General features: G+C 42.9%; 1 protein-coding gene across 1 annotated transcript in view; it reads right to left on the bottom strand.

The window, feature by feature from the left end:
* Positions 1-463: 463 nt before the first annotated feature.
* Positions 464-22,680, bottom strand: part of LOC6617393 (zinc finger protein chinmo) — a 43,840-nt gene continuing 21,623 nt past the window's right edge. Inside the window, 5 exon segments of the mRNA XM_032715970.1 lie at positions 464-7,848; positions 7,908-8,055; positions 8,116-8,942; positions 9,075-9,292; positions 12,703-13,335. Coding sequence (XP_032571861.1) covers positions 6,643-7,848; positions 7,908-8,055; positions 8,116-8,942; positions 9,075-9,292; positions 12,703-12,820 — 2,517 coding nt within the window. The 5' untranslated portion in view covers positions 12,821-13,335 and the 3' untranslated portion in view covers positions 464-6,642.

Genomic DNA, 22,680 nt, shown 5'->3' with positions numbered 1-22,680 from the left:
GCTTGTTCTTCTTTTACTTGTGTGGGTGGTAAAACTAAAAATACTTAGGGCTGGTTACTACACGCCTAGTCCTCATGTGCTTCAAAAACTCACCTAACCTTCCCTCAATCCTCAATCTTCAATCCTCGATCCTCAATCATCGATCCTCGATCTTCAACCTTTCGGATCCCATGCTTATGAACATCTCAACTCACTGATCCTTGCCATGATCGCATATTAGATTATTAATACTATTACGTATTTAGAAAACTTTAAGAATATTGCACAACTTGTGAAAATGCTGATTCCGACTGCCCTCTCGATTCGTTATAGGTTTTTAAAAATATTTAATTTAATATTTAATACCTGAGTTGTTCATAATCGTTTCGCATGATTATTACATCCGTTTTGCGGTTGCTTTCATTATTTTTTAATCGTAATACATATCGAAAAAGTTTCTGTTTTCTTCTTATTTTTTTTTTTCTTTTTTTGTATTAAATGCATGTATACATCGTCGTGAGTCTTGATAATGCCCTGAGTTTGCTCCAAACGGATTTGCGTTTTTTTAAAACTATTTTTTGTTTTTCGTTAAACCTTATGCACGTAAAGTACTTCTCATTCCGAAATTCCCTCGCAAGTGGACCGTTGTCGTCTTTTTTGAATTCAAGTGGTTAAAATTTCGTTTGGGTAATTCGAAAACTTTTCAGTTCAGAACAAAGTAAATCGAATAGTTCTTCGTGGTAACTTTCATGTGTAACTCAAGTGCTGTTGCTTTCTAATTTCAAAAATAATTGGTCCAAATAAAGGAAATCATAGGGGTTTAATCTGTGTGGAAACTTAACTTCAATCCTAAAAAGTCACACCAACTGCTCGTTTTTTGACCGACAGCCTTGCTTAAAATTTTAACTTTATATTTATGCCGAAAAATTTGTACGATTTCCTCTCTATCGATACCTCGCCTCTATATATATTTATTTAATTTTAATTTATCTGCTAAATTTCGTTTGTTTTTCCTGAAATTTTGTACTCGTCATTGTTCCAAAAGTTTTTGTAGTTTTCAAGTGTGACTTATACGCAATACGAACGAAATTTGAATGGGAAAACCAAAGCGTGGGTTCAAATAAAACAATCAAAATACACACATTAAATATAATTTGTACTTCCTTCGATCCATCGTGTTAGACAAATTTACAACAACTTGATTTACACACTGAGGGGCAGGGGGAGACTGGGGAATGCTCTATATATGGGGTATATACCATATGCCATATACTATGGCGTACATACAACTAGCTTCATCTTCAAATTTCGCATTGAACTGAACTGTAAAGTTGCTTAGGCCTAAACACATTGATTTTTTCATTAAATTACTTTCGATAGTCGTAAACTTTAGTATACATATTTCGTTACATTTATGTTTTTGGGGTCAATCGAGTCCGAAATGCTGTCAGTACTGTGGGAATGGGAGGTTTGGATTTGTGTTTAATTTGGTTAACCAATAAAATTGCCAATTGGGAGTGGTTTGTGTTTTTTTTCTGGGGTTTAACATTTATTTAGTTGCATTTTGTTTTAGCATTTACGTGTTTATAGATTATAAATTTAGGTTTTATCGTATAATTGTTAGAAAAATTAGAAAAATGTGTATAATGTAATGCGTAAACAAGCCAATTTGTTGCGATCGAACAGAACTTCAAATCATACAAAATATATATTACATCTCCTGCCACTTAACTTAAACTGGGTTGGTGCATGCAGTGTTCGCTTTTCGCTTTTCGCTTTTCCTTTTATTATTTTATAGTTATTTGAAATAACTTAGGTAAAGTAAGCATAATAGTGTTTCCTGGGGCGGATTGGGATGGGGATTGGGTAGTTCGTTCTGTTGAAGGGGTCACAAAATCATATCGAATCGAAAAGTAATCGTAAGTACAATTGGCTTGTTGAGGGGCTTTCGTGTTATTTGCTTGTTGACATTTCGCGCTAGATATTAATAGAAAAACAATTACTAACAAAAATATATAACAAAAATTACATCGAGCTCTTACAAAATGTTCGGTGCACTAAACTTCACGTTAAATTGAACTTAAATTTTGTTTTGTACGTGTGCACACTATTATTTATATAGTTACATTTATTATATTTGTATCCTTGTTACAGTTTCAATTCTGTTTACGGATTTGCTTACTAATTAATTTATACAACTCAAGGTAAACGTAACTAAGGATTACTGAAAAGTTACGAATTTACAATACACAATGCTTCTTGTTTAATTTATTTTATGTACAATAATTGTGTGATCTCGTGACATTTCGTCCACGTTTCGTGTGCTTTACTGTACTGTACGCTCTAAATGCAAAATGGCGACATTTGTGTTTTTAGTTTTAGATTAAGTTAATTACGCTTTCTGGGATTTTCCTTTCGATTCTCGTTTAGCTTGCAAACATATTTTACAAAGAAATTATTTTACGCCGCTTGTCGAAAAGTGGGGCCTAAAATCTGATTACAGATAAAAGTATTTTTGCTTTTTCGTTTTTAAATAAATATTTATGTATAATTGATGCACGTACATAGAGTGTTGCCTGTGCCTAATATTTGTTATAATTTTTATGTTTTCTTTAGCCAAAAGTTAAGCCTAAAATGTTTGTTTTGTAAAGTTTGCTTATTCACGCAAGTTTCTTTTAGAACATTTTTTATCTTCGTTTAGCAAAATGATTTTTTTCATTTCTTTTTTCATTAATTTTTATAACCGTGTTGGGTTGGCTTTGAATTTAATTTAATGCAATTTTTTTGCTCAAATCTTGTGATTTGCCATTGGACTTGGCTCAAGCAAAAGTATACCATACCTTAATTTTTTTGTGGATTTTCATTCCTTTTTGGGGTAAATTTTGTAGCCTTAAATAATTTCTTTGTATTTTTGTTTACAGTAAGATTATAAAGAGTTACGCTTTTCTCGCTTTTCTCGTGTTTTTGTTTGGTTTGCCTCATTCAGTTGCTTTGCCGAAATTGATGTATACAAATGATCTTAATCCTGGTCACATATCGCCTACATCGTCTGCTCTCTACACATACATAGTAAAAGTTTTGGATATTTTCGTATAATTAGGGTTTAGCCAAAGTTATATTCTCGTAGTTTTACATTAAATGTTTTTTGTTTTGTTTTGTTTTGCCTGAATTTTGTGGGCTCTGTGTGCTCAGCGCATATTTACATGAAAACTAGACGTTTGGGGAAATCTGTAATCAGTAAGAGTGGTTTTCCACCGATACATTCTATTCTCATCCTATTCCAAAGGATCTTCACTGTGTGGGTCTGAGTTTATGAGGGTCTGTATATGTGTCACCATTTTACAAAAAGAATAAAACGAAGTGGTAACGAAGTATAAGTATATGTGGTATCATGCTCATCTCGTCACTGCGCAGTCTATGGCTAATTGAGGTAGTTCAGTTTACTATTGCAGTTCGATCTGGTCTGGTTTCCCTTATTATTGCTATTGTGTGTTCATGTGTGATTGTGTCTTTTGCATTTAAAATTAGTCCTCACTAAACTTAGGTGCCACTTAGCCACTAGCTAGCTAACCGATAATCGAACTAAGAACTAAAGCTTTCTTGATAGCATCTTCGATTACAGCGAAACATTCTGTGTTTTTGCTCGCGTCCTCTGTTTGTTTGTCCCATGCAAACCGAAAAATAAAATATACTCTTTAATCGTAGCAATTAAAATAATAAAAATAGTTCAAACAAGATTAAAAACACAAAGAGGTAGGTTCTTTCCTGAGGTATATGAGTTCCTGAGTTTGATTAGACTCTAATAGTAAGACGAAACGCAAAGCGCAACTAAGAACTAAGTTAACGTAAACTAAAAGTAGGTAGTGTGTATCAACTAAGGTGTGCTGGTTACTCCAATTAACCCCCGACAACTAAGTAGTTACTATTAAACATTGTTTGATTGATTCACTGACTGACGGATTGAATTACTGACTGATGGCTGACCCAGCGCCAAAATCCGAGCTCCTGCTCCCCACCAACGTACTTAAAAATAAAATGTAATTCAGACTCCAGCGAACGCTGGTGGGGGTGTGCAAGGTCGGACCGGCAACCAGGGGTTAAGTCTGCTTGGATGCGAAGAGGTAGTTTGGTTCAGATATTGCTATTGCTTTGAATTTGCCTTTCAGCCCAACACGAATGCCAAATAAAATTCGAGTTGACAACTTATTCGTAAAACGAAAAAGAACTGAAAAAACAACGAAACTAAACGCCACTCGTTTGCAACTTGAAAACGATATCACAGAACAAACTGGGGACCGTGTGACACTGGTAGTCTGCATCTGCATCTGCATCTTCTATGGATAGTGTGTCTCGTGTGCGGTGTGTCTTGTGGTTCAACAGTTAATAAAGGTAGTTTCATATTCAACATTTGGCTATTTTATGGACTGCTATGGACTGCTTCTAGTCTATTGCCTGGCTAACGAAAACGTGGAAATGAAGACAGTTTCACAATTGAAATTCAGTTGGGCCCTGATCAAATAAAACCCTACTCATCTCTTCTCTCCTCTCCGTTGGCGAGCCTAGTGTGTTCCTACATATGCGCTTAGTAGTTTAGGTATAGGTTTACAGGTATACGAATACATATTATATCTAGGTTTTATCATTATACAACTGGGGCCACGCATACACATGCTATGGATATATATGCGTTAATAGCAATAATAAATGTATTTACAGGTCAAGAACTTAACTTGGTAGCCTTGGCAGATTTTCTCAATATTTTCCATTGCATTTTTCTTAGATTTCCATTCTAGGTTTCTCGTTCGCTTACAACAAAATGGTTTACTTCTGTTCAGTATTTTACAGCTTTTCTTTGTGAGATTTGTTATTTGACGTGGGGAAAGTCAATCCTTTCCCCCTTCATTAGCCATCGAAATTATAAGCGCCGAAAAAAGGAATTTTGAATTTTTGTTGGTTGGATTTTTTTGGTGAATTTTCATTTGTACGAAAAATGTTTTCCAAAGGTGTGCCAAAAGTTTGATTTTGAATTTCGTTTGGTTGCTGTAATTATTGCTGTTTGTTGCCTTTGTTGTTGCTATCAAGTTTTTGAGAACGTTTTTGAGTGGTTTTTGCGTAATATTTGCGTTTGTTAATTAACATGTTTCACACTTGGCTAGAATTATTCAATTAAAAAATAATTATATTTACTTTACGTTTTCTTTGCTATTTGCTTTTCTCGCTCATCGTTAAATATACTCTTCTTTGTTTATAAAATTTTACTAGTAGTCATTTAATTATATATTTCTTATAGGCACCCAATTTACCAATTGTTTTTACTTCGTTAGAAACTTCTGAATACGGAATTGAATATGTTGGTTTAGATTTTGTAGCCGAAAAGCAGTTGTATAAAATTTTGAGGCCTAAACTGGAAGGAAAACCATAAAACAATACGAAAATCACAAAGCAAAATGTTACTTCCTTAAAGCAAAACTCGTCTGTCCTCGAGCACAGATCCTGGAATCCTGGTGGCCGTGGAGCAGCGGTCTCTTCACTTAACCCTACTCCTGGCCCGTTTGCCTTTTCGTATTATTAATTTAATAAAATTATGTACAAAAAAACCGGACAAAGGGGCAGACTTTCGGGTAAGTGGGAGCCACCATCTGCTCCAAGTGGTGCACTCAAGGATCCTCGGATCCTGGCTCCTCCCTAGGTTGTTCTTAGCGTTTCTCTTCTCTACTCTGTATTTTGTTTCTTTTGTTTATACTATTTTATTGTTGCAGGTACTTGTGGTTGCGGTTTTGTTGTTGCTATTGTTGCTCTGTAGTTTGTTTGTTGCATGTTTTGCTATGTGTTTGCAGTGTTTTATCTTAGTTACTCGCGTCTTATTTAATTCAGTTTTTAGGCTTAGCATTGTCGTTTCGTTTGATTTGAGGCAACTTGCAGTTCTGTGACGTTTCTATAGGAAATCAAAAATATATGCGACAATAATCTAATCATCGATCTACTCCCTTAACACACACGAATAAACAAATTCTCAACGTTTTGTTTTTGCTATGCTGGCTACTCTTTGGGCGGTACCAATCAAAAACGTTCAAACTTTTTGCATTACTATTTCGTTAGTTTAAGTTTCATTTGTTTTTCATTGTTTGATTAGCACCCTGAAAACGATTTTTCAGCCGGATTGCATTTAATTCTATATTTGTGGTTCTGTTTCTGGTTTCTTGAGTGTCCTGTTTCATACTGCCATTAATTTGGTTTGGATTTGTTGCTCTTGCTTGTGCCTGCTGCTTGTGGTTGGCTTGAAACACAAATTCGTAATAAAAATGCCTGCAAAAGGTTGGTGGTCATCAAATTCTGCCTTCCGTTCTTCGTGTGTTCGCTTGTCTGTCTGTCTGTTTGCTGTGTGTTTGGTGTGCACACGTGCACGTGTGTGGTACATCTTATCATTAGGTAGTTCCTTGTTTAGTTATAGTAATCAATGTGCCCAGTTTGGGGCTTCTTGTCCAGCTTGGTAGGTGGTCTCCGAGGGCAACAGCAGTTGCATCAGTAGTCATGTTTCATCTTCTTTGCGCGCGTAAATCACTCGTCTATCTTTCACTCCGTCGTTTCATCGATTCTTAGCCTAAATCTAAGCAGCTTCTTTGGGGGGCATCCTCTGGGGGCATCTCCTCGTTTCTCCTCATCCTATTGCTCCACATTGACCTTGGGCGTGGAGGTCAGAGTGGGCGTATCGTTGGGCGGTATAATGTGTGGGGGGCTGGTGGGCGTGTTGGGCATGTGATCGTAAATGGCTTCGGCCTGGATATCCGGTTCGGCTTCGGACATGTGCAGTCGGTCCTCCTCGTCCTCGGACTCAGAGAGCACCTCGATCTTGGGCTCCACTACAACGAGCTCAGATCCTGGCTGTGGCTCCGGTGGCTGGTCCTCGTCCACTTCCATGGGTCGATCGCTACCATCGCTGGCCTCCGCGTCACTACAACCATCACTGGTGGTGCCAGTGGTATTCGTTGTGGTTGTGGTCGTCGTCGTGGTGGTGTTGACCGTGGTGTTCATGGTCGAATCCATCGCCTCGGCGGCCTGTTCCGCCGCCATGGCCGCCCTGATCTGCTGCGTCAGCTCCTGGTGCATCCGCTGCTGCTGCTGCTCGTAGGTGAGCGGTTCAGTGCCCTCTGAACCGGCTCCCTCTTCCGACCCTGCCCCGTCGACTGCCTCGCCCGACTCCCCTGCCTCTGCCCCATCTCCTGCCCCCGTGGTGGTCTCCGCCACCATTGCGTCCCGTCGCTGCATGCACTTCTCCAGTGCCATCTTGAGTGTTTTACGTTTGCGCTGCTTTGCCGCCTCCTTGTTGGCGTTCATGACTACTGATGCCGCTGCTGTTGCGGCTGCTTCCTATGGTGAATGATTGCTGGCTGCCGCTGTAGCCGCTGCTGATGCTGCAGCTGCCGCTGCCAAGTGTGCTGGAGCAATTGTTGCCCCCGCCGCCAATCCGATTTCCTGCTTGTGTTCCCTGGCAATGTGACGGCGCACCGTGTTGTTCCGCGTGAAGGTCCGCTCGCAGAAGGGACATGGCACTCGGATGCCCTGGTGACGCTGCCGTATGTGTGCCCGCAGATTCGTCTCGTATCCGTACAGACGATCGCAGTAGAGACACTTCAGTTTCTTACCGTCGGCCGTGTTCACGCTGTTCTTGTTGTTCATCTTGGTCGCGTTCCATACGTTCAACATGTCCGCCGGCGCAATCGACGCGGCCAGGTTACTGGACAGCGTTCCGTCCGCCTTCAGGTTCTCCAGCAGGGCATTCGGTGTGGTCGACGAGGTGTTCGAGTTTGGCGGCGGTGGCGGTGAGTACTTTAAGTTCTCTAGCTTCACGCGCAGATCCTCGGCTCCGTTCTGTTCGTTTCAAAATTGTAAATATTATTGTTCTCACCAATTTCGTTTTAACTACTCACATCTGTAGACTCATCCATAAGCTCGCGGTCGTCGTCATTAGCCTCATTGGCACTGCCATTGTTGCGCTCCGATTTCACAATGCGCTCCAGGCTACTCGTGGCGTTTCCATTTCCCGCTGTGGTGCTGGGACTATGGTTCTCGTAGCGACTGGGGAAAGGTACTCAAGTTAATTTAAGCACTTTGGAGGAAAGGACTTAGTGAACTCACCTGGACTGTGGCGATGCACGTTCGGAGTGCATGGTGTCGGCCTCGGTGGGCGCCGTGGAGGAGGCGCTGGACGAGGGACGGTGGTACGGCGGCTTGTTGATGGGGCTGGGGCACTCGGAGGACTTGGAGCCATCCCGCAGGACGGAACCGCGCTGCTCCTGCTCGGAATACGGACTGCGGACTATGGCCCTCTTGCGCGGAGGTTCGTAGTTAATAGGCCGGTAGATGGGCGGCACATGGGTGTAGCCCATTCCGGAAGAGGAACTGCTGCCACCCGGATGCATCAGGGAGTCGCACTCCTGCTTCAAGATGCCGGTGGATCCGCCCAGATGGTGAGCAGCGCCCGCGCCGCTTCCCAGGCTAATGGGTCCATTGTTGCCGCCACCACTGCCGACTCCGTTGCCACCGATTCCAACTGCGCCGCTGCCATTGCCTGATCCTCCGCTGTGGGAGCCGCCAATCCCTGACGCCGATCCGCTGATAATGTTGGCGCCAGCACTGCCGCATCTGTCAACGACATTCGCGCTGGCCGCTAGGGTGCTCAGGCTACTGGCCGCCGCATTTGCAGCCGCCGCCATTCCTCCGCCAGCTGCCATACCGGCCAGGCTCAGCCCGTTGCCGATGCCCATGCCGGGCATTGAGTTGGCTCCCGTTACGCCTCCTCCCAGACCGATTCCGACTCCGCCGGGAACGATGCTGCTACCGCCGCTCAGACTGTTCCTTATGCTCCGCCTGCCCGTCGGCGAGTCTAGTGGCGACAGGTCGCCCATGTGTTGTTGTGCCTGCTGCGCCGCCAGACGTCCCGTTTCCGTGGACAGACCTTTGACCTACACATAGGTGAAAGAACGAATTAAAAATGGTGCGGAAACTAGTTAGTTACAAAGTACCCAACCCAAACACAGCGAGCTTTTTCCGGTTAACCCAGCCCCCACGGCAACTCATTTAAATTCATTACCCACCTGCAAACTCTCGGCGGACTTGAGAAAACTGTTGAGCGCCTCCTGGGAGACGTGGACCTCGCCTTTGTACATGAACTCCAGCAGAGCGGCCATGTTGTCCGGCGTGGTCGCCTCCAGTATGATGACGCACTGGCCATTTGTGGGCGTGTTCTCAAACAGATCGGCGAACTTCTTTGAGCAGGCCGCCAATATAAGTTTGTGGGCTTTGAATACTACGCCTGAAATCGGAGAAAGGTCACATGCGTTAGAATACGAGTTTTCTGATAACGAGATAGTATTGTATTAATGGTATTTTTAGTCGCATATTCTATTCCTATTCTAAGCAAGAAGTCTACTTCCCATTTCCCGATTATAGCATCTTACTTTGGGACACACCACGACCCACAAATGGTTGCCAACAGGTGGCGCCGAACCGCCAACCGAGACCTTGAACTCATAAAAAATCATGTCAAATATATACGGGCACTCGCACATAAGCACGTACACGGAGGACAATAAAAGCCGCAGCAAGGAAATCATTTCCTCGCTCCTGACTACACAGACACAAAGGGAGCTTTTCATCTGCAACTCGCTCTCATTTCGGCGTTTTGCTATGTGTGCTCTGTCTGAGTTATTATTCAACATCAATGTCGTCTTGACTTGGTCTTGGTCTTGCTTTTGGTCTTGGTCTTGGCCTGGCAGTCTTTTGTGTCCTGGCTGTTAGTACCTGACACACAAAAAACCCACCCGGCGTAGACGCAATCTGCGTAAAAGTGGGTGGCACTCCGAAACTTAGTGTATGTACTTCGATGTGCTCTTTGGTGTATATATATATTCGTTTGGCTACAATTTTTCACGGCTTTCTTGTCTCTCTTTTGGGTTTTCCTTTCCCTTCACCATTTTCTTGGTGGGTGTGGGGAGTGGCACAGAAGTTATGTCTTTTCTTTTATGGGGCACTTGTTGTGTTAGCTGCGAGCATTACTTAAGCCAAATTGAAACGACACTCGCACAGCGGTGTTTTGAGATAAATACGGAAAATATAGAGCGAAAGAGCGGACGAGGACGGCTAATATTTACCGCCGACATTGTTCATAAATACATTTCAAGTTTGACACTTTTTCCCGGTGGCACTTTGTGAAATTTCTGTAGCAGCTGAAGCATTAGCAAATGCATTAAGGCATTGTCTCAACCCAAATTCTTCCATTTTTCGGCGCCCTGCAGTCCATTTCGATGAAATTTAACGGAATTGTGTCAATTCTTGCCTCAGCGCTTGCCAGCTGATAAGCGCCGATAAGGAAACGCAGTTCTTGGGGCAAGACGGACGGGGAAACGAGAACGACATCAAGGTCAAAATCAAACGCATTGCACGAGCCCCGAAAAAGCAACAAAACAAGCACTCTCGGAAGTGATTCAGGCGTACGCGGCGTATGCGCGATTTGCCTCGTCACTGATTAGCTCTCGCCAAAGAGGAATTATATAATCGCTTGATTAATACAGCACAGACTACGCAAATTGCATTTAACATATGCCACATTTGTTACTTTGTTTACCCGAAAAAACTTTTATTCGTTCTTGCGATTATGTATCAGGCGTATTTTTTGCCTTATTTCGCTGGTTGGATTTTCTAACACTTGATACAACAGAAATTGGGTCACAATCACCACAAAAAAAGCCACACACACATTACTATAGAAATTCACTTCGATATGTCTGTATGGACTGGCCTTGATAAAGAAATGTCATTATGTGTGTGTGTGTTTAATATATATATTTTTTCGCTTGTTTACGTTCTGCGTTCGTTTTTTCATTTACTCCGCAATTTGTTTTGATTTGGGGCTACTCTTGGGGTATTTTCGCCATTATGCAGTTTGGCAATAACATCGGCTCAAGTACATATAGTTTTTACGGTCAACAATTAGAGATCCAATCTAATCAAATCAAACGAATCATGAAGCATTCAGCACGTGGTGTTTACTAAGAAAGTATGTACGTTGATTAGTGGAAAATGTCGTCTGATTTCTCACTTCTTCTAATGATAAAAATCCTTCTGAACAAGTCAACCCCCAAAGATCCAAGTCTCTTGTTATAGAAATCCTACATGTTACCCTTCGTCTAAAAAAAATACCCCAAGGCGAAGCAAATGTTCATTTGGGTAAAATGCTCATTTCTCAAGTGTTAAATATGCCCCGAAACCCAACGCAAAACTCAAATGAATGCATCCCTTTCAATCGCAGTAGCGAAAAATAGGAAATTGTATAAAAAACGCAATTTGTAATATCCACATGAATATTAAAAACAATAAAAAACATACGTTGTTTGCCTTTGTTTTCGCAGACGGGCAAATATTTAATGCTTCATTGCCAAATGGACAAAAGCAGCCCGTGCGGAGCCAAATCAAACATAACAAATGCAGAATTTGGATGGACTCCATCCAAAAGCTGCTATCCCCAAAGAAATATTAAAAACCACAATTAAAAACAGTCAAAGCCGAGGGTTAGAAGGGGAAAGGCTGTGTGTGCTGCTGGGGTGTAACGCTCAAAATTTTAATCAAAAGTAGTACCACTTCGATTGATATGAGTGACAACGGCAACCGAGGAACCGGAAGCCAAAAGGGTTTCAGGATTTGTCTAGGGCTTTTTCTTTTTTCGGATGGGGGAGGTGGAGATGGGAACTGGGAACTGTCTGCGTATGAAACCCAGCCATTTCAGGGCCCCCCTAATAATCCCAGTCAGCTCTGCTTTTCCCAGTCATTCAATCAGTGAAAAACAAAAATCCATACTTACGCACACATGGCGTATGGAAATACTAAAAGTTCGCTGGAAATTCTTGCTGAATTTAAAGCAGGAAACAAACTGCTAACTGGGTGGTTTAAGCCAAGGTTAAGCTCGATGAAAAAAATACATAAGGCAAGGAAGAACCCATAAAGTGCCATACATACTCTACATAATAATCATAAAAATAAGCCAAGATGCTCCGACATATAAACACCCAAGGAACCGACGACGAAAAATATTTAAGCCCAAATCAAAAGGAAAGAAAATAAGGTTAACAAGGGTCCCAAAACAGACACACACACATTCGCCGAAAAGGAGCTCCCAAATAACTGACCTCAGTCAAAAGCCCGAATAAATATATACAAAATGTGCAAATAAAAGTATCTACATTGTACATGTAAAGCTGCTATATAGGTTTGCCCGCATTTATTCGCCATTTAATAAGCCGGCATAAAAACTGTAGTAAAAGGCCGTAAATGAACAAGCAGACAACGAGCGGGCTAGAAACATCTGAGGGTTGGATTGGATGGCATGGGATGGTATATGATGGGTGGGAGGGGATGTGGCTGACAGACAAGGACGAGACAGCCCATAAAAGCCACTTCCACTTCGCGTCTCCATCAAACGGAACCGGCGCAAGGCAAAAAGAAATCAATGTCTGATTCCCTGGCGCACCGGCTTATTAGCGAAAAATAAAAACATAAATATAAGGCGGGAAAATAAAAGCAAGAATTAGTCGATTGTACTATCCAAATTATGAGGAGCATTCAATCTCATTTGATATTGATTGTAGCCCAGACTTATCTATCATTTAAATAGTGAGCCCAATTATGTGGTACTATTAAATCTAGCAAGTTACATTTTCAAACACTCACCATCGCAGGATAATATGACATCGGCCAGTAGATCCGATTTGAACAGATTGGAGAATGTTATTGCCAAGTTAGACGAGAAACTGTTCCACTTGAGGCAGAACTGCTGCTGCGGATCCATGGTGCCAGCAGTGGTGCTATAGCCCTGTCCCGATCCGTGGCCGTATCTTTGTCCGTATCTCTGTCCGTATCGGTGTCCTTAGCGCTCAGGATCCAAGCTGTTCGCAGGGCGCCAGAACGGCGACAACGACGACGCTGCTTTCGATGTTTTCCAATTATTTTCGGATATTGGTGATGGGGCTGCTGAGGCTGCTGCTGTTTTTCAGCGGCTCTGCAAATTGATTTGTTTGTCTTCGGGTTGCCAAAATGGAATTTCGTGGAATTTTGTAGCTGCCAGCAGAGCATAAAAGCAATTCGGCCGCTGCAAATCCTTAGCCAAAGGGAATTTTGCAATTGTTTAGTTAATTTCTTGTGCGTCGTCGATTTCGGTGCGAATCGTTCCGGTTCTCTAATCACTTCCGCTGCTGCTTCAATCGTAGCTGATAAGTTTGGTGTCGGCGTTGGCATAGAAACTTAACCAGAGACTGTGAGAGCACCGAATCTCAAAACTGAATCCGACTCCGAACACGCCAAATGCTGCAACGAGAATGACGAAAATTATATTGGGCGATTAGTTTTGCTTTCGATGCGTTTGACAGGGGCCCGATTGCAAATCCAGTGCCTGCTTTCTGCCCCGAAAAATTCGAAGGGATGCAGGTTGCAAAAAGGGCAATGTCTATGTCTATCTCTAAATCTATATTGTATATGTGCCCCTCTCTCCACCAATCGAGTAGTTCCGAGAAATACGTTCCGAACAAACTCAAATTTCAAAAGTCATGCGAGGCACGGGGCTTTCTTGGCCAAAAGCTCAAACTGCATCGCATTTGTGTTGGTAACTCTATCTTTGGCCTGCAGCATTTCCGACCAATTTATTAGAAATTAATCGAGCATTTAGAAAGAAGCGAAAACAGCCCTGCAAAAAGCCAACAGAATAAAAAAAAACCACAAGATATACGATTCAATTCTGGGAATTCTGGGCTGGCCAAGTCAAAAACGCCGCCGTTTCCAAAGGTTTTGATGCAACGCGCGTGAACACACAACTTTCTGATTCCTGCCTCCTGCCGCCTGCCTCCTCTGATTTTGGCCTCGTCTACGGTTTCTGCCCCCCACCATCGTCATCCCTTCTCGATTCCTGGAAACTGCAGGTGAGGCTGCCTTTCGTCGTTGCATGGGATGCGTTTGTTTTCTTCGAATTTGTTTAATCGTTAGAAAAATGCGGCCCTCAACTTTTGTGGAAGCTGCCAAGAGCAGCCGAGCTCCCCCCGTCTCTAATTTATTTTTTTTCTCTTGACCATCAAAATCAACGGTTTCGTTTCAAGCGGAGAAAAAAGGGGGATAAAAAAGATATCGGTAAAAAGCTATTAAGAAATTCCTGGGAAGTTTGCAGTTTTCGAGTCCGGCAACTGGAATTCACTCGCAGGCGTGCAGGGGAAAGTCCAAAAAGGATGCCCTTGGGGGATAAGAATGATTTAAAGATTGGGTGAAATTGATCGACATGATTTGCGGTTTATGGGGCAATGAAGTTAGAAGCTTTGGCACAATTTAATTTTGAAGATAGTGTATTAAAGTGCCATATAACAGAAAGATAATGTCTTGAGAGCGTACTCATCTTTAATTCCTTTAAAAAGCTAAAAACTCCAGAGGGATCCAGCAAACCTCCCCCTTTCTTCCGCACATAAATAATCCAGAGAACTTTTACTGTCACTCGTGCGTTGAAGCATCTTTCTGCTTTAATTCCTGCAGAGCAACAACCCCAACTTGCCTTTTACAAAGCCTCCTGAAAAAACATCCTTGTTTCTGCACTTGGACAGCTTCTGGCTTCGGGAGCTTCGGGCTCGACTGTACTTTGGAAACTTCCTCGAGCACATATCCTAATGCTGCCATTGTTGTTGTTGTTGTCAAAAGGGAATACGCAATGAAATTTACGCAGCTGCATTTGAAATGCTTTTTCAATTACACGAAATGCTGAACTCCAAAGGAGAACAGAGCAAAAAGCCCAGGCACAACAAATAGATCAAATAGTACACCGTATACCCGTCTTGCTCGCATCCAGATACTCGGACTCAGAGATACACAATACTCACACAGTACACACTCGTATACAGAAAACGCACCTGAATGGCAGTCTCAAGGCGAAATCATAGCTCAGGTATCTGGTGGTAACGTATCTGCCTCCAAGACAAACAACAACAAAGGCCGCAGATATGTGCGAAATGTACAAGAAAAAAAACAAGGCGTAAATCCTTTTCACACACACAGATACATTAGGATATGCGTTCCAGGAACAACGCACACACAAATGAAATAAAAGCTGCTTTTTTGCTCCTTCGGAGCTGTCTTTGTGTTGGGCAGGAAGAGGCACTATGTAGGGTATCTGGATCGGGGACTTACAGTCCAAAGGGAGGTTGAGGGTTGATCCTCGGCTTTAGTCCAAAATAGAAACGCACTTTCGGCAGAAAACAAAAACGAGGAAATTGCGCAACTAATGCAGCCTCAATCTTCTCGATAGTTCAGAATCCAAACAAAGCAAAGAATTGCCATCATCGAAGTTCGAATATTTAATTGTTATATTTGGTTGATTTGATGGCATTTCAACTAATTGACCTTGCGCACTATTTAGACAAAACGTCAATTCGATTCCGTGATTCACATTTTTTGTGCGCTGAGTGCAGCATATCTCAAGTGGCCAGCTGCCAACACACAGATACATTTGTATCTTTATGTACGTGGATACAACTACGCGTCTATTTTCGACCAACTTGTCCGCTTTGAATGGCAATTAATTCCGGCAAATGACGCATATTATGAAACCTCTTTGTCTTCTTTCTAGCAAGCACATAATGCAATCGGAAATGACACAGAAAATCTCTTGAAAACGATATAAACCTGTTAGACTCTACTCAGCTTGATGTGGCTCCTTCGTCGTGGAATCCTGAAGATGCCCACTTGGTTCAGTAGCAGAAACAAGAGGCATGCCAGAACCAAAATCCATAAAAGAGTTAGCAAACGACTTAGACAATCCACCACGTACTGCATATCGTGCGTCTTCAGGTCTCTTTCATCGTCAAAGAAGAAAATCTGGTGCGACAAAATCATAACAATACCTAATACTTTTGAAGGATGTTTAAAAACCTACGCCTACACATAGATTCAAAGCTTATTTATCAATTTTATTCCCAACCTGTGACCCTGATTCGTCTCGATTGCATATAACCCCATAGAATCCAATGAGCCCCTGTTATTAAAATTCAGACAAGAAAGCCGATTTGATAACATTACCGCATCGTATTGCAAAAGTTGCCGATGACAGCTCGGGTGCAGAGTTAAGAAATCCGCTTGTCAGCACTTTGCCACTCCCCTTTTCATTTCGAGCTGATGGCGCTGACAGCTCTCGAACCAGAGATCTTGGCAGGGCACTCCCATCCTGAACCATCCCCAACACCATTGGCCATAAGATTACACATGTCCGCATAATAGCGAAACGCCGGCAGATGTGCAGTCGAGAGATCCAAGAATAAATGTCGCATAATTAAAAGCGCCAGTTTGGGGAAATTGTGAAATACTTCGCCACGGGGCGTCGGTACACATCAAAGCGAGAGCTGTGCACATTGCATAAAGAACGGAAAAGGGGGCGTGGCTGGTCGGTGGGTTATCTGAGCTGTGACATGAGCAGCACAGCGGGTGGAAGTCAGGTGCATTTGGCAAACAGCGGAATTGAGTAACTTCTTTGGCATTTCGCCTTTCTGCTTCGAATGGTTATTACAGCCATAATTGCAATGGGATTTCTGAAGGAAACTGGCAGCAACAAGTTTGATTGCCTTAAAGCTGAAATGCTTTTCAAGAAGAAATTCAACTTAAACTTTGACAGTAATCTTCATTCGACCACCATCATTTTCTGAATTATAATTAACCCACTTTCCAATGAGACTTCCAGTGTCGTGATGGTAATTAGCTATGCAGGAATATGCAGCCAACTGAAATGCAGCGCCATGAAAAACAAATGAGCTGCCATCAAAAGGGCCAAGCGAAGCAGTTAACACAAATACGGTTGACAGTCGGGCCAAAACGCTTCGCTGGGCAGCCGAAGAAAAAATGTTGTGTTAATGCAGTGCAAGTACAAACAATGTGTATTTTGAAGATACGCTTGCCTTGTCGCAATTACAAAGTGTAATTTTTTGGTAGAATGTGGAATCTAACGAATATGAGGCGAAAGATTCATATGGGTTCCCAAATTAATTATTGTTAGAGAAACATAATTAGGGGAGACACGATTGTATTCTATTCTATAAACTTACAGACACGATAACTTTGACCCCACTGGGAAAACGCTTGGCTGATCATAGTTACCTGTAAGTAAAAAGAGAAAAGAATACCAAATTAGTTTATAAATTTATGTGCAGGGTTAAGATCTTAGTTTCTTTTTACTATATCAATAAACAGTCAATTAAGATCAGTCAATTTGTTATTTGTTAATGACTTATTTTTGAATTTTAGAGTCTAACCTTAATAGAGGGCTAAGTTACGTTTGAAATCGAACCCTCCGATTTGCCGGGCATTCAATCATGGCGAACAAGTCTCGACGGACAAGCGTAAAGTGGCAAAAACTGTAGTCCTTTTAACCCCTTGGTGGCTGAGGCGGTCGAAGTGGCGGTGGCGACTGCTCCAACCCAATTAAAAATGTCAAAAAATGGGAATACCTGTAGGTAGTTAGCAGTTAGCGCACGCAGTAAATATTCATCACGCCATGCCAACAAAGGGTTAAGGGATTGGTAGGTAGGATGCAGGATGCAGGATATTTGGGTTTGGGTTTTGCTTTTCTCCGCCAACTCGAATCAAACATCCTGGCTCTGCTGCTCCATCTCCAGTCTTGCCAGCGCGTCACACAGTTTAACTTTTCATTTGGCATTTCGTTTTTTGCAGGAGCGGAGGTCCTGGGGGCCTGGCCACCCCCGGTGAACCCCTCCCCCTCGAGTGTGGCGCCACTGCTTATCAGCATGAGACGCACACATGTCAGGACACAAAAACAGGAGCCGCACACGGAGCTCGGAGAGTTAGTGGAATGCATTGTGGACGTTGGAACAATTGCGTTTTGTATGTTTTCGTGCCTCGTCAGCAAAATTAAAAAATAGATACGCAAACGTTGGCCTACAAAAGTGGGTGGGGCTGGGGTGGTTTTGCTGGGTGCGCCGCCGAAGTTATGTGAAAGAAAAGTCCTCCTTCTCTGCGGACTCCACCCCAATTCCACTGTGCTCTCTGCCGAATTCAAATGTCACACAAGGATCGAAAGGTACGCATGGCCAGCTCCACTGTCCCAGCCTGCTTTTTCCTGGTTTATTGCAAAAATACACAACAAGCTGGGGGAAAAGCGTGTAGTAGAGTGGAGTGGAGTGGTCCAAACAACAGCTGCTTGGCCAGTTTTTAGTCCTCTTTTCGCTTTTTTGGCACAGGGAAAATCTAATAGAAGTAACACACAGGAGCCGAACGAGCTGAATGCCTGGCCAGAAATGTCACTGGTCCAGGCCGATAACTATGGCCCAGTCACTCCCCCTTCCGCCCCTTTTGCAACCACTCTGGGCCAGGAGCAGACACCAAAAGACCCAGAGGATGAATGGTCCAGGCCCCACTTCTTCCTCCTTTTTGGGTGGTTTTTTGTCTCGGTCTGGCCGAAAAAAACCATCCCCCCGTTTGCAGCATTGCGTGTGTATTTTTATTGTATATATCATTGATGAATTCGCCGATAACAAATCTCAATCAAATGTCAAAAAGGTAACTGGCAGGAACGTCCTAGCGATGGACAGACCGAGAACCCACCCTCCAGCAAATTAGAGCCCCTCCCCCTTGCGATTCGATTTCCTACACGATGTAATGTTGCAATTTTCACGCAGGCCACGCGTCGTATGCGCAATTGTTTTAAGCAATTCTGCAGATAGATCGAAAGCTGCGAGGAGTGGGAAGCCTGGCGGCTTCATCCTGACAGCTGCAGGTGGGCAATAGAAGAATTGACCTCTGCCCCCCACTTAAGCCCACTCCATGTGACATCCTTGCGTGTGACAGCTCAAATTGTCATCTTGAATTCGAAAACTGTCAAATTTTTACGGAAACATTTCGAGAGGGAAAAACTGAAGCGATGCTGATTGGAGTTGGGGATCTAGTAGGAATTGCATTCGCAGTAGATAAGATAGATTTAAAATTTGAATCGCTGATACACTTCTGTATCATATATTCCCTTTTAAAATCATTAACCCATCTGGAATCGAACCTTTTTAAGCCTTTGTTTGATTGCCGCCCGATCCCTTTCCTTCTGTTGTTCTATTCGCATCATCAGCAAATTAAATAAAGCTCAATGACAAACTTCATTAGCCAAAAGATCAACCGGCCAAATGGCGAACAACAAAAATAACAATTTGGCTACCCCTCGTAATAAATCCCTTCATTTTTTCGGACGGAACCCCTTTTGGCCGGACGTTATGCCAGAAACTAAATTAAGATTGAAATGTAAAACTGAAAGCGTTTTACACAATTATTGAACGCTCGACGAGGATGCCATGATGTCGAATCGAAGAGTTTTTGGGCAGGATGGGTGGGTGGGTTTAGGAAACAGGGAAAACCACTCTAGGAAAAAGTGCGACCGGGAAACTCCGCCAGTCGCGACATTTGACAGACAATTCACAGTGCGAGAATCATTCGAGTGCATAACTTACAATTCCGTAAATATAAATTTTCGATTCCCGGGTAAAAACAAAAAAATTAAACCAACAAAAAAGGACAAAATTGAGAGGATGGCAGAGCACGTGGAGTAATGAAGGTTGTCCGTACTCAAACTGCCGATTTGGAATTATCACTCCAGCATGCATTTTCTAAATGAAAATGGGCAGTGTAAGGAAAAGCGGGCAAAAGGAGAGCGACGCTCTCAATGTATGGAAATTTCTGTTCAATCACAAATCCAATGATGTTCGCTTCGACGCATTTTGACATTTGGACGGGGAGTGGAGCTGGCTTCCACCGAGGGTCCTCTTCACTTCCTGGTTTGAGTCGCTTTGATGAATCTCACTGGCCCCAACGATTGTTGTTTGTTTGAAAGGCTTCGTTTTCGTTGTCCATCTCCCGGTTATACTATATATGTATAGAGTACCTCCTCCTTCCCCCATTCGGAGCTCGGAATCTATGCCTGCAGATTGGGCGGCCACATCGCCTGGCCTCCCTCGCCTTTTAGGCCGATCCTTTGTCCCTCGCAGTGCATTGATTAGAATGTTTGGACTTGAGTACGTAAATATTTTTGCTTGCCTGTCAATTAGTACGTTAAGCTGCTGTTGTTTTGCATTCGGTTGAGGGGATTGGATTGGAATTACAAGTACCAAGGACTGTAGGCTTTTGAAGGACTTTGTTTTGGTTTGAGTTATGTGAGTGGTGGTTGGAAGGCCCAAAAAGTGCAGATGAATCAGATTGAAAGTTTGCAAGAAGGCAAGATTTAAGATTCTTTAAAATCGTCTAACACATTTTTAAACAACATCCAACCAAGTCTTTCACCCACATTTATTTGGTAATTTCAAAATGATTTCAACAAAATCGATAACCTTTTTCTTGGAAGCTTTTTAGGTCTTACTTTCCTTATCCCGAATTCCCTTTATAAGCGAAACACCTGAGCTCGCCCAACTTCTCCGCCCCAAAGGGCTACTCAAAAAGTCATTACTTTAATCGAATTCGCATTTCCCGAAATGAGCGTTGGCCGCAGGACTCAACTGCAACGCCTCCTGCTAGCCAAAAAGGATAACAACGAATTTCTCATAAACTTCTGATGGCGGAGGGTGGGTCACTGCAGAATGTCCGCCAAACATGCAATTAAGTCGTTAATACTTCATCGATTTAATACACGCGGACAGGAGCAGGATATCCAGGGGATACAGGATACCGTGGACGCAGCGAGGATTAAAGCATTAGCGAATCGAGGATGAGCTGTCTCTTCGAAGGAGAGTGAAAAACGGAAGCGGAAGTGGCGATAGACGCAGGACGATGGCAGACATTTGATTAGTTTGTTTGGCCTTCCCATTTCCCTCGCTCGCTCGCTTTTATTTTTTAAGAGATATGCAATTACGATATACAAGTTAAACAAACCAAGGGATATCCAGAGAAGCCTATGCGATGCGCAGCGATATGCGTTCAACATTTGAACATTTGATTAAAAACGCAAATAGATTTTGAAGCCCAGCCCCCCATAATCCTCTATGTGCATAAAAAATTAACCAACAACGATGCTGAGCGCTAAAAAATAAGGAACAAAAAAAAAGCAGAGGCAAACTGAAAAGCGCGGACATTTTTTAGGCAAATACGGAGGACCACCAGCAATTCATCAGAGGAACGACGCTTTTTTGTATCATCCGTGAGCTCAGCTCAACTCATCTCCCACCTGTAATAAAAATCATAACCGGGAGGCGTGGCACCAGACACCGACGCACATATTGAACTAACGACCAGGTGGGCGGCGGGTGATTGGGCTCTAAAGGAAAACAAAAAAAGGTGGGGGGTGTGTGGAAAAGGGGAGGCCACCGCCCGCATGTCTGTGTTAAAAGGTAAAAACCAATCAAGAGCATCAATAAAAGGCACGTCAATCAGCGTGTGGCAAGGTAGGCTCCAGCCATTTTCCTCCTCCTCGGAAAAACTGCTGCTCAACAAGCACGAAAAAATCATATTTCCTGGTCCTGGTCCTGGCCAACATGCGTGAGTTTCCCCCTTCTCTATCTCCCATTTTCCCATTTTACGTTTTCCCCTTTTTCCCAGCTCCTTGTGTGTGTTTTGGCCTTTTGTCTAGCATTGGCAACGCGGTTTTAGTTCAGTCAAGCTGTCATATCGACGCTTTTGCATGCCAGACGATGCCAACCGACCGGCCTCAACCTCGGACTCGAAAACTCGGAATCAAACTCAAACTCGAGCCGCAAAATTCAGGACCCGGTTTCTGGCCAGACTCGCTCTGGCTATCGGCCACAAAATCCCTCCTTTCGGACCCCTTCCTGCGGTTATTTGATGGTTACATATCATGATTTTTCAATAAATTCAACGTCCATGCGGCACTTTGCTCATTGAATTTTGAACAGCGATCTCGGCGAAGTTGGGGGATAAATGCTGGATACTCGGGTAATGGCGATGTGGACCCCAGACCACGCAGATAAGCCTAAAGTTGAAAACAAACATTGGTAATGGATGTTGTTGAAGCTGTTCTCAAAGAGTTACCACAACATCGCTAATGAAAGGCCAGCCAATCTATGGGGCAAATTAATCAATAACCAAATTCAAACACTATCTTCCTTTAAGGATCTTTAAGCTCATTTAGTGTCGAGCCCATCCCCAATCAATTATGCCGTCCCATTGCCGTGAAACAAAGCATTTCCGTTAATCAATCTTGAGTAAAAACCCCTGTGAAGGGAGTAATAAATAATTTTCTGCTCCTTGTCGCATATCAAAGACTGGCAAATCCCAAGGAGGACTACCCCATGTTATGCCACATGGCTTTATAGTCATAACCAAGTCTGGCCACCACACCTTCCCATTCCTTAACCGCGTTCTTTACTTACGCATTGCTGCATTAATGCGTATGGAAAACAATTTTTTATATTCCCAACATTTTTTTTAATGAATCTCGTTCGGGGTTGCTGCTGCAGCCCACGATGTGTGAGTTGAGTTGGGTCTGCTGTTTTTGAAAAGAAGTTTCCGAAATTCGCGACTCGCGGAACTTTTCACTTTTGGGTAAGCCGCATTCTGCGTGTCTCACTTGACGCGGCCAAAAAGAGAGAAAAAAACGGGAATGGACGTAAAAAAATTTATGAAATTTAACAATGAAAAAAGGGTGCAAATGCTGGGCTCTGTACAAACCAAGTATCAGATGCATAT

The sequence above is a fragment of the Drosophila sechellia genome, chromosome 2L (genome assembly GCF_004382195.2).
Source record: "Drosophila sechellia strain sech25 chromosome 2L, ASM438219v1, whole genome shotgun sequence".
Classification (NCBI taxonomy): domain Eukaryota; kingdom Metazoa; phylum Arthropoda; class Insecta; order Diptera; family Drosophilidae; genus Drosophila; species Drosophila sechellia.
This window is presented reverse-complemented; position numbering and strand designations above follow the sequence as displayed.